Consider the following 16492-nt stretch of genomic DNA (forward strand, 5'->3'; position numbering starts at 1 on the left):
TGGACCCCTCCCTAAGCTTCAGACCCTGCTAAGTTCATATCCTTACAGGCATAATGGGTGCTGCTTATCAATAGATTGCAGACTGCGCTCTGGAAGACAAAATCCTTTTGTAGATGATGACCCTTCAGACACCAGATAAAGAATCTTTAAACACCTGGATTCAGCCCCCAGCAACCCAGCGCAAGGACAAAGGACCTGCACCCCAACCATCAGAGCAAAGAGCAGAGGCAAGGATTTCTCTAGGAAATTAAGAGTGAATTGAACTCTAAACTGTTGTTGTGGTTTAAGTGTGACATGTTAATTTCTTGTAAGGAGCATTATTGAAGGACAAGACAAAGGTGACATTTTAAGTAATGATGATGAAAGATGATTAAGTCATCTCATAACAGCTCAGTTTTAATAATTCTTCACTGAATTTTCTGCCTGTAATCTAGTAGCAAATGTTACTTTCAAGTATTTTCATTCTTAAACTCTTTAGGAGACCTTGAGAGGATAATAAACCTGTAAAAAGTTTTGAAAAATTGAGGTGTTATTGACATAAAACATGGTTTAAGGGTAAGGTGTCCCATGTGTTGACCTATTGTATTTCTATATGCAATGTGATTGCTACTGTAGTAGTGTTAGCTAATGCTCCTACCACATCAAATAAATATTTTTATTTTTTAATTAAAAAAATTATTAGTGAGGTAACAAGACTGGTTTATAACACAGTAGATGATTTAAGGGAGTAGGTTCACACCTCCTCAGATGTCTGTCACCGCACCATACCCACCACAAAGGCTCCCTGTAAGGTCTGGAAGACACAGTGCAGGTTTTCTAGGATCCAGCAGATGGGTAAAGGAGGAGTCAGAGTCCTCAGTGGTTTTTTGCAGGTCTTTTATTGGGATTAGCAGGTACATGGCAGGCAGGGGTGCTGGGGGGCCCTCCCAGCCCCCAGCAAGTCTTCACTCTATCTGGGCTCTCGGGCGTTCTCTGCTTCTCTCTCGGCTTCTGTTCCTTCTCGGCTTCTACTGGCGTCCTCTTGACGCCCTTCCTTAAAAGCCCAGTCTTAACCCAGGTGAATCCCATCTACCTATGCCCACACCCTAATTGCAGGTGCCCGCCATCAGGCATGCATTCAGGACCGCAAGGATCCATCATCTATCCTGATGGAGGGAGGGCAGAAAAGCCTGACATTTTTCCTTACCCTACACTCCCTTATCCCTTTACCATAGATCACTGGGCCCACTCCCCCTTTATCCCACCCTCTCCTTCTAGTAGCCTCAAAATCTACCTGACTTGCTCTCTCAGTTCCTTTAGGTCTCAATTCCTTTAGCGGTCTTTCCTCTAAAATATGAAAATCCAATTCACATTCCCGATCCCCCTTCCTGGCTTCGTTTTTCTCCGCAGCATTTACACCACCTGACACATCATCTCTTTTGTCTGTTTTCTTTCCTACTAGTGTGCAAACTCCTGGAAGGCAGGAATTTTGGATGTTTTGTTGACTGCTTCCTTTCATCACCCCAACTGGCACCTGGCACGGAGAATGACCTTTGTATTTAATTGAATTAAGGAATATATGAATAGCCTGTGTTGGCCCCTGCCTTGTGGATTTTATTTATTTTTTTTTAAATAATAAATTTTATTGTTATGTTCTCCATACAATTGCAGCCCCCCCCATTCTGACCCCAATCCCTCCCCTCCCGCCCCCGCCCCCCTAAAAGTGTCTCTGGTTCATAGTTTTTTGTTGATTTTGATTTTCACTTTCTTAAAGTTATTCATTTTCCTGGTCCCTTATTTAAGTTTTCTAGATTCCTGTTATGAGTGAGACCATCCGGTATTTTTCTTTTTCTTTTTGGCTTATTTCGCTGAGCATGATCCCTTCCAGTGCCATCCATGTTGCTGCAAATTGCATGTGTTTATCTTTTTTGAATGCTGAGTAATATTCCATGGTATATATGTACCACATCTTGATCCAGTCATCTATTTTTGGGCATTTGGGTTGTTTCCAAAGCTTAGCTATTGTAAACAGTGCTGCTATAAACATAGGGGTGCAGGTGCTCTTTGGAATTGATGTTTCTGTGTCTTTTGGGTAAATACCTAGGAATGGAATTGCTGGATCATATGGAAGTTCTATGTTTAGTAGGTCCAGAAATCTCCACACAGCTCTCCATAGTGGTTGGACCAGTTTGCACTCCCACCAACAGTGCAGAAGAGTTCCTTTTTCTCCACACCCTCGCCAACATTTGTTGTTGCTAGTTTTTTTAATATGTGCCATTCTCACTGGTGTAAGATGGTATCTCATGGTAGTTTTGATTTGCATTTCCCTGATGACAAGTGATGTTGAACATTTTTTCATATGCCTGTTGGCCATTTGCATTTCCTCTTCAGAGAAGTTTCTTTTTAGCTCTTCTGCCCATTTTTTGACTGGATTATTTTCTTTGTTGTTGTTGAGTCTCGTCAGCTCTTGCCTTGTGGATTTTAAAGTAAGTAGTGAGGGTGAGGACATCCGCACAGATTTGGTACAGGGTGAGTGACTGTGTGTACATATGGAGGTGTGAAGATCTAACCCCCAAAACATACAGGTATGTGAATGACTGATAAATTAACACCATTTGAGAGGGAAAAAAAAGTACGTTGTAAAGCGTCGTGGTGAAAAAAGCAGCCTGAAGTCTGTGAGGGGTCGTCGGTTATTTCCATAACTCCCTCCTCACACACACCCCCTCCCAGCAGTGGTACTTTAAACCTCCCAGCAAGGCTGCAGGTGTGTATTGTTATCTAAATTGGGTCCGCAGCTGGGTGCTGAGGCTTCCCCCTCCATACTTAAGCGTGTGAACAGGAGGGGAGTAGAGGGAAGGGCCCTATTTAACCCACCCCCACCCCCTGCCGCCCCATAGTGCACTAATGCTTTCTAATGGGAAACCCATTTAGGAACGCTAGCTAGGCTTTGCAGTGGCTCCTCTTCTTCCTGCCGGTCTGCAGCTTAAATCAAAAACAAAAACCGTGTGTGATAAAAAGAATCACTGTTTATATTAGTAAATCCCAACTTGGCTCCAATAGTGAGCATTTGCTGAAACGCAGGAGCTAAACGCTTCCCTGAGCAAAGGAGGTCCACATTTTCTGGGTTCACTGCGAAGACCCCAGAGGAGCCGGATGTGCAGTAGTCAGCCGTGGCCCAGACGAGGCTTCGCTGGGTGGGCTGGCACCCACACAGTGGGAGGTTCCGAGATGCCCTGGGGGCGGGGGTGTTGCACTGGTGGATCAGGCAAAAGTGCTCGCTGGTACCTGCGCCGGTGCCTCCCTCCCGGGTGCCCGGGCAGGCTGCCAGCGACGGAGCGGCCAGCACCCCGTGCTCTCCGCCGGGCGCACCGTGGACGCTCAGTAAGTACCATTGTCACCGGCGAGCCCGGGCGGGACGTGCCCTGGAGAAGCGCCTCTGGGCGCGCGTGCTCCGGGGGCCTGTCCAAGCCCTGAGCCGCGGGCGCGCCCTGCGCTCGCGGTGGACGCTGCGCGCAGCCCAGGTGCCCGCGCGCAGGCCGGGCGGAGCGGGACCCGGGGCTTGGGCGCAGCCGCGGACAGACGCCCGGGCGCGCGGGGCGGAGGTGCCCACGCGCGCAGCCGCGGAGTCGGGGTCACCGCCCGGGCGCACGGGTGGCGGGGCGGGGTGGCCGGACGCGCGGGGCCGGGATGGGATGTGACGAGCGGCGCGCTGTGCATTGTGGGAATCCCGGGGCCGCGGCGACTGGTTCCAGTTCACTCGGCGGCGGAGCCGGGCAGAGGGGGCGAGCGCGGGGCGCGCGGGCGGGAAGCGAGGAGGCCGGCGGGCGGGCGGGCGCGCGAGCGGGCCAGCGAGCAGCGCGGGGAGAGAAGGCGCGAGCGGCCGAGAGGGCACGGGCCGGACACCTTGCTGCTGCCACCGCCGAGCCGCCCCGTAAGTGCCGCGCGGGCCCTCTCGCCGCGCGCCCGGGCCCGCCGCCCGGGGCCGGCCGTGCGCTCCAGCGGGCGCGGGTGCCGGGGAGCGGTCGGGCCTGGCGCGCACCGGGCGGCGCTCAGCCGGGCTCCTGCCGCGGGGTCGGCGCGGCCCCTGCCCGGGCCTCGCGCGCGCGCGCGCGGCGCCCTCCCAGGCCCTGCCCGGCCGCGCGGGATTCCCTCTGGTTTTGTTCCGAAAGCGAACCCGGAAGCCAACTTCTCGGGGAGCCGCGTCCCCCGGCCCGCGCCTGGGCGCTTTTGGGGGGAGACAGTGCTGACCCCTCCCGGGCCACCCTTCCCGGGGCGGGCGCGCAGGCCGGGGGAGGCCCGGCGGCGCTGGGGGGCCAGCCTGGGCCTGGCGCTCGGGGGCTGTTGTGCGCGGAGTTGGACTTGGTGAGGCGCCTGCCGGCCCGCGAGTGGCCGACCCTGCACAATAAGTCGGACCCGAGAGCCAGGTGGCCGCGGTGTAGGCGTCTGGCTCGGTATGGTTTCGGGGGGAAGCTGGGGGTGCTCGGCGGGACTGCAGCCAGGCAGGGAAGGGGAGGGGGTGTCCAGGACGGGCTGGAGCGTGGCCGCGGGAACCCCCGCCGCCCTCGCTAGTCTCCTAGTCCGCCTTTTGTTTGCTTTGTGGTTGGGAGTTTTTTTTAAGGTGACTCCGGAAGGCTGTAGGCTCCCAGGGTGGAGGAGGCCGGGAGAGGAGAGGCTCGCGGGGGAGGGGGGTGGGGAGCGGGAGGGAGCGCAGGGTGCTGCGGGCCCGTCACCTGACAACAGGTGTGCGGGACGGCGAGCCCCACCTCCGCGCCCGCAGGGACATAGATCACTCCAGGGTCTTGTCAGTGCACTGCTCGGAAGGTTCATTTAGACAAGATGTTAGGGGAAGTATTCTCGACTTTGAAAGTGAGACTTCCGTACAAATAATTGAGACAAACCATAAATTCAAAAATTACAATTACCGTGAAGTCCTTTTAAGATTTTAATGATCCCATAAACAGCAAAGAAGAATAGACAATTAGGGGGCATTCCTGCTCGCTTCTCTCTTCACACCTTTGTGGTTTGAGGTTTTACCATGAACGGGGGAGGGCTTTGTTCCAAAGCTTACTGCTCCTGGGACTCGGGGAATTTTGAGCCGCGTTAGGTTTGAGTGGAAGACTCCCGTTGTGAATTAGGTGGAATTCACCTACTGCAGGCCAGGGCGCCCTGTGGGTACTAATCTGCTGTCCGGTGTTATTCTGAAATGGACACCTGCTTGAAGCAGGAATTAATACTTCTTGTACACAACTAACCGAAGTTGGGTGGCAGTGTCTTGATCTTCTCGGAGAGGTTCTCTCATAAGGACACATGTTTTTAAACCACCTTTTTCCCCCCTCAAATCTCACCCCCACACACACACAAACACACCCTCAAGACTTTAAATTCTTACCCCTCTAGTTTTAGAAGAGTGGGCAGTCTCTCCAGTCTATTTTTTCCATCTCTTACCATTGTGGATGCTGACAACATGAAGTAGATAGGAGACTGGAAGGGGCTAAAGTAAGTGAAAATGTTTTGAGGCAGGGCCCTTAAAATGAGGGAGGGATGGCTCACATTTTATTATACTTTGAGTTGTCTAGAACGCTACAGGTGACATTCTAATCCACAATCAGAAGTCACTGGCATGGTCTACTAAATGGGTTACCTCTCAACCTGCCATTTCTTCTGGTCCTGGAGACAGCAGACTCCCAGAGCCCTCAGCCCTTTCTCATAGAGAGGCTTAGAGTCCATATATGTGGGTCCTTCCTCTCATACCTTCAGGCCTAAAGCCACCCCAGGCCACTTAAAGGAGATGTATTTAAATAAAAGCACAAGTTGAAAACCCAAGCTGATAAACCCCAGTGTGACTCTGCATGTGGTGATCATCAGCACTGTGACAGCACTCATTGGAGTTTCCAGTTGGGTTTGTGTTGGGTTTTTCACAGCCCTGTTACTGGCATATGGTCTGGGAAGGATCAGGGTGAATGGAGCCCATCCTCAGCCTCTGTGTTCTCCCCATGTTCTGTAGACTTAGAAGTACGTTGTGTGCTCCACCTGTGCTCTCATGAGCTCCACCTGAGCCCAAGTGGCTTAGCTCTTCATTCCAAAGAGTTGTATAGCTTGTTTGGTGCTAGACAGGTACCTTGCAGCCTTTCAGTAAATAGTTCCTGAGGATCCACTCCAAGTCAGGCATTGGGAACACAACCATGATCAAGATATACCTGGTCCTTGTCCTCAGGAACCTGGCATGAGGAGGGAAGACAGGCAGTGGCTGTTGTGGGGGTCCACGCAGGAGCCCATAGCAGCCCCCATAGCAGCCCCAAGCACAGTAACATAGCAGAGTGGGTTCTTGCCAGGCACAGGAAGGTCAAGTAGTTGACTGGACAAAGGACAGCAGGTGGGACAAGAATTTGGAACCTGGGGAACTTTATGGAAAGAGGAGAATGAGAACAGAGGTCAGGCTGGGGAACTGCCAGAGGCTCAGGATGGCTGTATCCTAATGAGGAGTCAGGTGAAGCTAGAGAGCCAAATGGGATCCTGATTGGAACTTCTCCGAGGGACTTAGAACTCACCCTGAGGGCCCTAAGAAGTCATTAAAGCCTTTGAGCAGAGAGAGATGTGGTCAGGTGGTACTTATTCTTATAGGAACTCTTCAAGTAGTCAACAAATATTGAGTGTCATGCTCCACTGGGGTCCAGCCCTGCTGAAGCTCACCTGGTAATTTTTCCTCTGATTGCTTTCCCCTGGAGCGGTTATCTTAGGGTTTGGGCCAGACTTTAAAAGGGAGAAGAGGCAGGTTTCCTTGTGAAGCAGGCAGGGTGCCTTACTATTCTAATATAGTGCCCCTCAGAGAGAATGCCACTGGATGAGCTTGCATAGGTGACATTTTCATCCCAGACTAGCTTCCTGCAAACAGTTCCCTGCGTGTGGTAAATACCACTTGTGTTTGGGTTTGTTTTTTTCCCATCACTACAAACTGAGCACATGGGGTAGCTATGTCTTCAGGGACAAAATGTGCAGTATAGGACTGATGGTCTCAGTCTTCTCTCCCCGTTTGCACGCAGCCCCTTGTTTCACTGAGGACCAACTGTAGGCTCTTTGATCAGCCAGCTCACTTTGTGATGTAGTGCCTTATGAATGGAGAGATCTTTTTCCTGGTTGGCTGGCGCATAAGAGCAGGTCTGTGTTCTGAGCCAATCAGAGTGGATCTTGTGAACCCCAGCTCTGTAAGAGTTGTGTAGTATATCCATGTGCCTCTGGGGACATGAAGCAGTGACATCGTTAATCATTTGTGTCATAGGAGTAAATGGAAGGAAATGCTATAAACAGGATTAGTGTCCTATGCTTCAGAATTAAGTGTCTCCGGTTTGCCTTCATGATTGGAGTTGATGAGAAAGTGACAAATGCATGTGGACAAGTGGGCATTTATCCAGTTGCAGGGAATTGATGGGACAGTTTTTCCTTGGCAACAGTGTGTCGAGTTCTGTTAGCTCAGGTTGCTTCATCCACAGGTGCTGAGCTAGGCTAGCTCCCCAACACTTCACATGAATGTTTTGTTCAGGATTGAGATGTACACATGCCAAGATAGTGAAAGACTTCATGATTGACTATTCTAGTGATTCCTGAGTGTCCAAGGGTTCACCCTGCTGCAGCTTGAACAGAGATCAGCTTCATACAGATGTGAGGAAGGTATTTTCCTTTGTTCTGTTACTACCTAGTCTTGCAGCAAGAGGAGAGGTTCCACTTCCCACCCCCATAGCATTGTCAGGGAGTCCTAAGACCTCTGTGTGCCTCCCCGCTCAGCTATCAGGCAATTGGGGTGTTCCCACATACACAGGTTCCCTGAATTTTGAGATCTGGACTTCCACAGGGATTTGACCAGATTAGTGTATGTGGACGAGCCTAGAAAATTACTCTCCTGCCTACTATCCACTTGTTCCACCCCTGAGTCGTGTGGTCTTTGGAAATGCTGTTCTCCTATTTTTAAAGAAAATCCCGTCCACCATAGTGCTAGCGAATCAGTCACTAGGCAGCTAGCATTCAAGCACCTAGCACCTACCAGGCAGGGGCAGGGTGGTGGGTTCCTGGAAACAGAACAGCAGGCATTGCTGACTGGCCTGTCCCATTAACAGTCAAGGGAAGAGCAGTGCTGATACACCGTAGCAGTGCCTAGAATGAACTGATTGACTTTTGAAAGTTAGTATCAATTGGAAATGGAGTTGCAGTCAGGTTAGAAGCTACATTTGCAGAGCATTTCACATAAGACTGTGAAACCAACAGAATACATTAAAGAGTGGGTGTGGACTATGGAACATTATAAGGAATTGCTGGCTACACTCTGGGGAATGTCCACTGGGAGCAATTCAGCCTGGTCGACCTCTGCTTGCTGGTGTTAAGGGGTGATGGGCTCGAGGTCATCAGGGCCTTGTGTACAAGACTGGAGTCTGGGTATGGGGCTGCCATAAGTGAGACTCAGTGACACCAGGTATAGCCGCAGCAGGAAAGCAGAGGAGGGAGCCCCTTGATAGGACTGCATCACTGGTGGGACCACTAGATAGGATTGCCCCGGACAGAGACCTGAAGGGTGTGTGCCACACTCAGTGGTAAGTGCCAGTGGGTGGGAAGGAGATGGGAATGCACGTCATTTGCAGTGAGGAGCCTTTTGGGGTGCCCTGTGGGAGAGGGTTGAATGGCATGGTAGGTAGGGAGAATGCCTTTTGCCCTCCTCACCTCTGTTGCTTCTCTCGGTAGTAGAGAACTCGTTTTTGTGCCTCTTATTCACAGGGTGCTCACATCCTGGATCCTAATTTGTCTTGTGCTGAGAGGACAGATCCCATTGTCCTGGTCACATCTCCATTGTTGAGGGGTCTGTGGTCAGAGACTTGCTTCTCCTGTTCCTGAACAGCCCCTCTCCAGCTGCATGTCTCTGGACAAGCTTTGAGTTTCTGCAAACAAGATTTATGCCCTTGTGATTGATTTATACTTGGAGAAGTTGCAGAGATAAGACCACAGAGATCCATTTCTTTAGGATCAGCCACAGAATTTTCATTTCCTGACCTGATAACAGTAAAACAGGCAACCAAGCTAATGTGCAGTGATGAATGACTGCCAAGGGTCTGAAGACCTTCACTTTCTAAGCACCTAGGATGTTCTGCAGGGTTGGGGCTTCAATGGACAATGAGTCCACCAAGGAAGGGCTCAGCTTCTGAGAATGGATCCTTGAAAGCAGACCCTGAGGTCAGGGATGAGTTACCAGACAAAGCCTGCTGGGCCCTGACTGCCCCATGGCCTACATCCAGTATCTGCTGAGAAAAAGCAGTCCTATATCATAGAAATTTGTCTAATCACTCATCCCTGGCTTCAGGGTCTGCTTTCAAGGATCCAGGATGGGAGCACCCTGTGACTAAGAGGAACAAAAACGAGTCCTCTACTACGGAGAGAAGCAACAGAGATGAGGAGGGCAAAGGGCATTCTTCTTTGACAAGCTAGTGTGTAGCCGCTTCTCCTGTGAGCAATGTCTGTGCCCTGGAGAGAAGCTGAGTGTGTAAGCGGCCTCTTTTCTGTAATATAGGACTGTTTTTTTCTCAGCAGATACTGGATGTAGGCCATGGGGCAGTCAGGGCCCAGCAGGCTTTGTCTGGTCACGCATCCTTGGCTTCAGGGTCTGCTTTCAAGTTGCCCTGTAAGGTGGCAGAAACTGGCTGTTTCCTCTTCTCCTGAGCAAAAAGCTAGAGATATTTCCCAGCCTTTGCTTGAGGTTAGGTGTGGCCATGTGGAGACGCTGGAGTTGACATGGTGTGCCCCACTTCCAGGCTTGGCCCCTGAAAACCTCCATGTGTACTGCGTGGCCTTCTCCCTTCTGTGTTAGCCCTGGGAATCCCGCACAGAAGGAAGGGGGTGTGCCTGGACCCGTGAATCATCCTGTGGGGAAGTGACAGCCGATCATGGAAACCTACTTTGACCTTTCCATGAATGAGAAATTAGCTGTGGAGCCTGCCTGTTACAGTAGCTAGTGCTAACCTCACTGGTACAGACATCAAGGTCACTTCTTAAGGAAGGTGACCTCTTTTTCACTTGTACACATTGTCATCATTTTTAGTGACTTTCCTGACCACGCACTCAGTGAGTGGGTGTCACACCCCTTCCATGCACGCTTCAGTGCTCCCACCAAGTCTGAGAGGTCCATTCTGTGATCGTCTCCACTTGATAGATGAGAAAAGAGGCTCAGAGGCATTAGTTCACTTGCCCGAGGCACAGAGGCAGTGAGTGACACAGCCACAACTTGAATCAAGTCAGTCTGTCTTTGGTGTTGAGTTATTAACCACAATGCTCAGCAGCCACATCCCTCTCTCTCCCCACAGTCAAGCCTGCCGTAGCCACCCACACCTCCAGAGACCTCTGCAGAGCGCGATGGAGCAGTCCTGGGGTTATCTGCATAGCTGCGAGGCGATTTTCCAAATGATATTATGGGGCTGCATGGCTTAGGATTCGTTCATAGCTGGGACTGCAGCTTAGGGATCGATACATACATGTACAGAGAGCACAGGGAGAGGCGAGGAGTAGGATTTCTGTGGGGCTACCCCCTGGGGGTGGCAATAAAGACGGGCTATTTCATGGAGGGGATCCTGACTCAATGCTGTGTGTCCATGTCTTCTGTCACAGAGTGGCATTTGAAATCTTTCTTGGGACCTAAGGGTGAGATAAGATCTTTCCTGGCTAAGGGCCTAGGGGTGAGTTGAGCACAGTGGCTGGGGTCAGGTAGCTTGCGTCTCAGTCTGCCTGGGAGCTGGGCACACAGATGCGGGCCAGGGAACTGCTGTGGGAGCCCGGAGCAGGGAGCAATCCCATGGGCAGTGTTGAGAAGCGGGGGAGTGTGAGTATCGGTTCATCAGGTTGGCAAGAGGATGAAGGGCTTTCTGGCGGGGGAATTGGCATGTGCAGACCTTCTGGACAGAGCCTCATGGCTCAGGCAGTCGCTGGCCAGGGCATGTGAGCCCAGCAGGGGTGGTAGAGAGTGTGGCTGCAGCAGTAGCTGAAAGATGCTAACTGTGACTGACTTAAGGTGATGGGGAACCAGCAGGGGAGGCAGAGACCCTTAGGAGTCCGCAGGGAGACTAGGGAAGAAGAAAAGAGCTGCATCCACTAGGGTGGGTGAAGAGAAGTGAAGAGGCTCAAGTAGTTACAGGGTGGGTGCAGCGGAACATGGCTGTGGGTGCTGTGGAAGTGGGTAGAGGAGGAGAGAGGAGAGGCCAGGTCGACACATGCTTGGTAGCTTGATCCACGATGTTACTAGTCTTGGGGCTGAGAGATGCAGGGGTTTGGTGTGCCCATGGGACTTGTAAGGGGTCCTCACCATGGGCTGTGAGAACAGAGCTCTGGGGTTCAGCAGCCAGGTGTGTGTGGGAGGCCTGGGAGTCACCGACAGGTGCACTTGAAGACTCAGGGCTAGAGTTGGAGGCAAGCACCAGGAGGCTCCACATGAAAGGAATTAGAGCACCTCTAACTTGCCAGGTTCCGGAGCGCTAATGGCTCTGCTCTCCAGCAGGAAAACGTGCATTTGCCACTGGGGCACCCCACATGTACTCAGGCAAGCCTGCAGGAGACCACTGAAGTCTGTGCCCCAATAACAGGGCTGACAGTTAGCCATTACTGACCTTCTGAAGAGATCTAGAAGGACATTGGGTTGGTCTGTGAAACATTTGTAATAAAGCAAAAGACTCAGTGGCAACTTTCTCTGCAAGCACATCTCCTCATCATTTCCTGCTCAGAGTAAGCATGGGGACATTGTTGCAGGGAATGTTTTAAAACAGAGCTCATTGTAACAAGAAATGGAGCCCAAATGTTTATTTCAGAACTATTCAGACCCTTTTGGGACTCACCAGCATTCAAGGGCCCGTTGAGAGTTGCTGTCCCACTGATAGGGGCCTCCTCACAGAGGTTAGCCTTGTCCAGCATCCATCCAGAACCAGGGTTTGAACCCCTTAAATTTTGTTGGGTCTGTCAGCACATCTTTCCCAGAGTGCCTAGGAATTCTGCTCTCTGATGTTTCAGCCATCCCTCTGGTGGGCAGACATGTTGAGATGCTCTTGGGGTCACACCATTGTTAGGTGGGGAATGTGACATGTTACATGGAATAAGGACTCCTCTCTGGCTCCATGTCACGGAGGCACATAGGCTGCTGCAGCTGGAGGGGCCTATTCCCCACCCAGCCTCTATTTACCTTTACCACTAAATGGATCCCCGCCCTTGGCTTCAGGCCTGAGCATAAATGTCCTTTTGGGAAGGCCTGTCTGGTGACTTCACATCCCACTCCCAGCAGCCTCCAGCTGGCCCTTTGAAGCTCTAGGCACCATTATCATTTAAATGACTACGGAGTTATTTTCTGCCCCTCTTCCCCACCAGCTGCAGGAGGGCAGGGACCACTTCTGTCTCAGGCACTGCTGTCTCCCTTCTTTAGCACAGCTCCTGAGCTGAACGCGTGAATGACCTGGATTTGTTTAGCAAACATTTGAGACCTCGCTGTAGTGCTCCATGAGGACTACAACCCCGTGAGCTCGCACTCTGCTGGGACAGACAGGTCCGTGTGCCTCATTGCCATGACCTGAAGGATGGAGCAACTGGATCTGAGCCCTCAAAGAAGGGTTGGCAGAGGCCAGATAGCAAGCGGGAGGGATAAAAGAGGTCCTGGCAAAAGGGCCACCACCGAGGCAGAGTAAAGAGGTAGGAGGACGTTAGTGGAGGGGTCAGACCACAGGCTTGAGGTGAGACTGAATGGGTGGGTCGGGCCTAGACTTCTAGGGCATTGGACAACTTTGAGAACAGGGTCATGACATACTTAGATTTGTGTGTAGCAAGAGCGCCATGTGGGCAGGTGGGTAAGAGGAGAGCAGGGCCAGTGGTGATGAGACCTTTTTTGCAGAAGTTTGGGATTATGTAGTTACAATAGTGATGCTCTGGGACCCCACACAAAGCGGTGAAGAGGGGCTGTCCTCTGGGCTGCTTGACACTTTGGACAGGGATTCAGAAGAAAAGCAGGGAAGGAAAACACTTCTCTCTCTTGGCTAAAGACAAGCCCTTCTAGCAGAATGGAAGTGTTCAGAGGCCTTCCACTCCAGCCTGGCCACCGATCTCCTGGGCTCTGTCTTTACCTCTCAAGAGGCAAGAATGGAGGGTAGAGATGTTGCTTTCATCATAAAACCTAGGCACCTGGCTTTACTTATTCATTCTAGGGGTGGGTGACATAGTTTTCCTTCATGAAGGCGTGTACAGCTTCATCAGCCTCCGTCTCAGTATATGAAAATGCACTTAATTAACCAAGTGTATAGGACATGGCCCCAAAATCCCATTTTCTTTTACACTGGGTAGCATAAAGGCAACAAAAAATAGTGCCAAAGTGGTGTTTAAATGGCAGTGGTTGATAAAATCGATATCATGGTATATAGCCTGTGAAAGCTAAGCCATTCTCCTCTGGGGCCAGTGCGCCCTGGCGCGGTGTATACACTGGGCTTGGAGGGCTCAGTGCCTGTGGACGGTGGCATCTGTGTGCAGGACCCGTGCCTACCAGGGGGCCAGGGTAGGGGCAGTGGGCGCTGTCCCTGGTGATCCTGACCGGTGTGCCTTTTGCCTTCACAGTGTACATACTGATCGACCTCCAGGGCCACCACCATGTCGAGCCGGGGTGGGAAGAAGAAATCCACCAAAACCTCCCGGTCTGCCAAGGCAGGAGTCATCTTCCCCGTGGGGCGGATGTTGCGGTACATCAAGAAAGGCCACCCGAAGTACAGGATTGGAGTGGGGGCACCAGTGTACATGGCCGCTGTCCTGGAGTACCTGACAGGTGAGTGAGCCGAGCCTGAGTCACCCACAGACACCACTGCCTCAGGTTGCAGCCCTTCCAGCAGCTTTGTGAGGACGATAGGACCTTTTTTTGGTCTCCTATTTTGAAACTTAAAACCTGCAAAAAAGTTACACGAGGACAAAAGAGGCAACTTGTTAACAACTGGCGAATCTAGCTGAAAATGTTCGTTGTACTGTTCCAGGGGATCTGTGTTCTTTCCACAGATAAAAGCTTGTCGTCTTGCTGGCAACTCCAGAGCAATTGTGGGAGGCCAGGTGGGCACAGATAGCACTCCCAGCTTTAAAGCATAAGAAGACTGGTTACCTGGGGTGCATAGTTACCTGGGGCGCATGTAACCAGTAAGGAGTTAAGAATGGACCCAGACTTTGTTGTCTAGTGTAACACTTTGACCATTTAATACTCCACACACCATCAGGCTAGGTGGCAGGAGGGGCACCCTTATTCTTGCACCCTCAACTCCTGCAATCAGAAAGAGGACATGCAGCAAGACAAAGAGTCTCTGCCAGAGTAGACAGTCAGGCAGCAGGAGAGCTGGCCACTTGCTCTGTCCCAGGCTGCTCAGTGAGGCCAGATGCAGGCTTTCGCACCAAGAATACAGTCATGTTCTGTTGGAAGCACCGAGGCACAAAAGGCAGTTGGTGTGTTGTCGTTGTGAGGCATTTACACATAGCCCACAGCTTTTGGCCCTCTCCTTGTCTGAGACTTAAGAGGCATGCCTGGTGCTGTGAGCTCGGTGTGATTTTTCCCACTATGTAGATGAGGAGAAGGGCCCAGAATTTATGTGGCACACCCAGGAAAGCCATGTATAGCGTTGGAAGTCGGTCAGGGAGACCAGGGGAGATGTCACAGCAGTGTCCTTGCTGTGGCATCCAGAGTGAGTCCCTGTATAACTTGGACTCCAGTTTTCTTACTACTCACATGGGGACAACAGTCCCTGCTCTGCCCCCTCCAGGCTGCTGTGTGAGCCAAGGGGGCTTTGTGTGAGCATCAAGCAAAAGCTGACCCGCTGTGCTAACCCATCCAACCCACATCTCCTGGTTCCCAAAAGCCATGACGACCCTGTCACTGGGGCATCCACAGACACTGTCATTAGGTTTGGCATGTCGGTTTTGTCTCTTCCGTCAAGCTTCCTTTTCGGTTTTCAGGCCACAGGGGATACCACTGTAGCCCGTCCTCTCTCCGTACCTTGGAGGCATCAGTCTTTGTGCCACACAGGGAATCTGCCACACAGATTCTGTGTGGCAGATTCCCTTGTCTGATCTGAGCACAGTGCACTTGAGTCGAGGTCAGTGAGTCTGTACCCTGGCCCGTCATGCCTGTCCCCAGCTGTCGTGGGTGTGGTCACTACATGGAGTGGGAATGGTCAGGGCAGCCCATCACTGAAGCCGGAAAAGTAGCTCAGGATGAATCCTTTACACACATTAGCCCCGGTGTGGAGGAGAATAATACACATTTTTCAGTTTTGCCAGGGTCCTTCCAGGGGACTTCTAGAGAGTGAATTGAGCCATTTTCTCTGTCTGTCCAGTGCTGAGTCCTTGGCATGACCAGTGTGCAGCAGCCGCCCCCAGCTGGCAGGAGACGTCCTGAGCTTTAGGACTGTGGTCATGCTGCGGCCTCTTGTGCCCCATGTTAAATGGAAGTTCTGCTCTGTTCCATCCTCAGCACCATGCTGCATGCCCACCTTCTGCTCACAGAGCCCCTGGGGCTGGGCCTTGGGAGCATGTGGACATTTGAAAACTGCCTAGAGCTGATGCCTTCTTGGTGGCTGCCCCCAGGGACTGCTTGGAGTGCCTGGGGTGCTTGGATGTTCAAATGAAGCCAGGCACAGGCAATAGAGGTGGGTGGTTCAGAGTGTGGACGTAGGTGTCAGAGCTGCCACTTCTTGTGGCCTCAGCCTGGTCACTCACATCTGCAGCTGTATTTATCTGTTAGCTGGGAATGGCAGTAACGTACTCCTAGGATTATTGTGAGGCTGAGGTGAGAGATGCACGCATGCCCACGCAGCATAAATGCCCATGTGCTAACTCTCAATGTTAGGGTTAAAGCAAAAGAGAAAGGAGTCCCCAGTCATCCCTCTCTGCCCACCAAGGTGACTTCTCTTAGGGCTGGTGATGGGCATTGTCATTGCCCACTCTGTGTGTTGTCTTTTCAACTGCTCAGACCCCGGCCTCCCCAGGCACCTGCAGAGCATCTCAGCAGCGTCAGGCCTGCTCCTAATTTGTGGTAAGGTGCCACTTGACTCTTCCTCATAAAGCCTGCATCACCCTCAACTCCAAGGTGCCCTCTTACCAAATTCTTATGTCTGATGTCAAAGGTCACTCCTGTCTTGCACTCCCAGCACACTCATGGAAACCTTCTAGAAGGATTTTTTTGGCCAGCTGGGAACCAAGCATGTCCAGCCCCAGGCCTGTGTTAGGTCAGAACAGATGCCAGACCAGCACAAGAGAGTGACCAGTAGCAGCTCTGCAGGCCACAGGCCATCAGGGCCTAGTCACACGTGCTTCTGGGGAGAGCATGTTTTCAAGGGTGAGGTCTCAAGCAAGTCCTCCTCCTTGGGACCGGCTCAAGCCAGTGGTTGTGGGAGGAGGTTGTAGCCTCCCTTCATGCTCTGAAACTTGAAGTTGGCATGTATTTCTTCTCTTGGGTGTAGAGCCCAATCACCTGCTGTACTTGAAAAGG

At 51.8% G+C, this 16492-nt stretch overlaps 1 protein-coding gene across 5 annotated transcripts in view; it reads left to right on the plus strand.

The window, feature by feature from the left end:
• Positions 1-3285: 3285 nt before the first annotated feature.
• Positions 3286-16492, plus strand: part of LOC119243452 (core histone macro-H2A.1) — a 78383-nt gene continuing 65176 nt past the window's right edge. For 4 of the 5 annotated variants that reach the window (XM_037509270.2, XM_037509273.2, XM_037509272.2 and 1 more), the window contains exons 1-2: positions 3728-3910; positions 13588-13792. In XM_037509270.2, coding sequence (XP_037365167.1) covers positions 13621-13792 — 172 coding nt within the window. In that variant the 5' untranslated portion in view covers positions 3728-3910; positions 13588-13620. Of the gene's footprint in view, positions 3361-3727; positions 3911-13587; positions 13793-16492 lie in introns of those variants that run through there. The other variant, XM_037509271.2, reaches the window with a different exon arrangement.

This window comes from Talpa occidentalis, unplaced genomic scaffold (assembly GCF_014898055.3).
Source record: "Talpa occidentalis isolate TD23 unplaced genomic scaffold, MPIMG_talOcc4v2.1 talOcc4.13, whole genome shotgun sequence".
Lineage (NCBI taxonomy): Eukaryota > Metazoa > Chordata > Mammalia > Eulipotyphla > Talpidae > Talpa > Talpa occidentalis.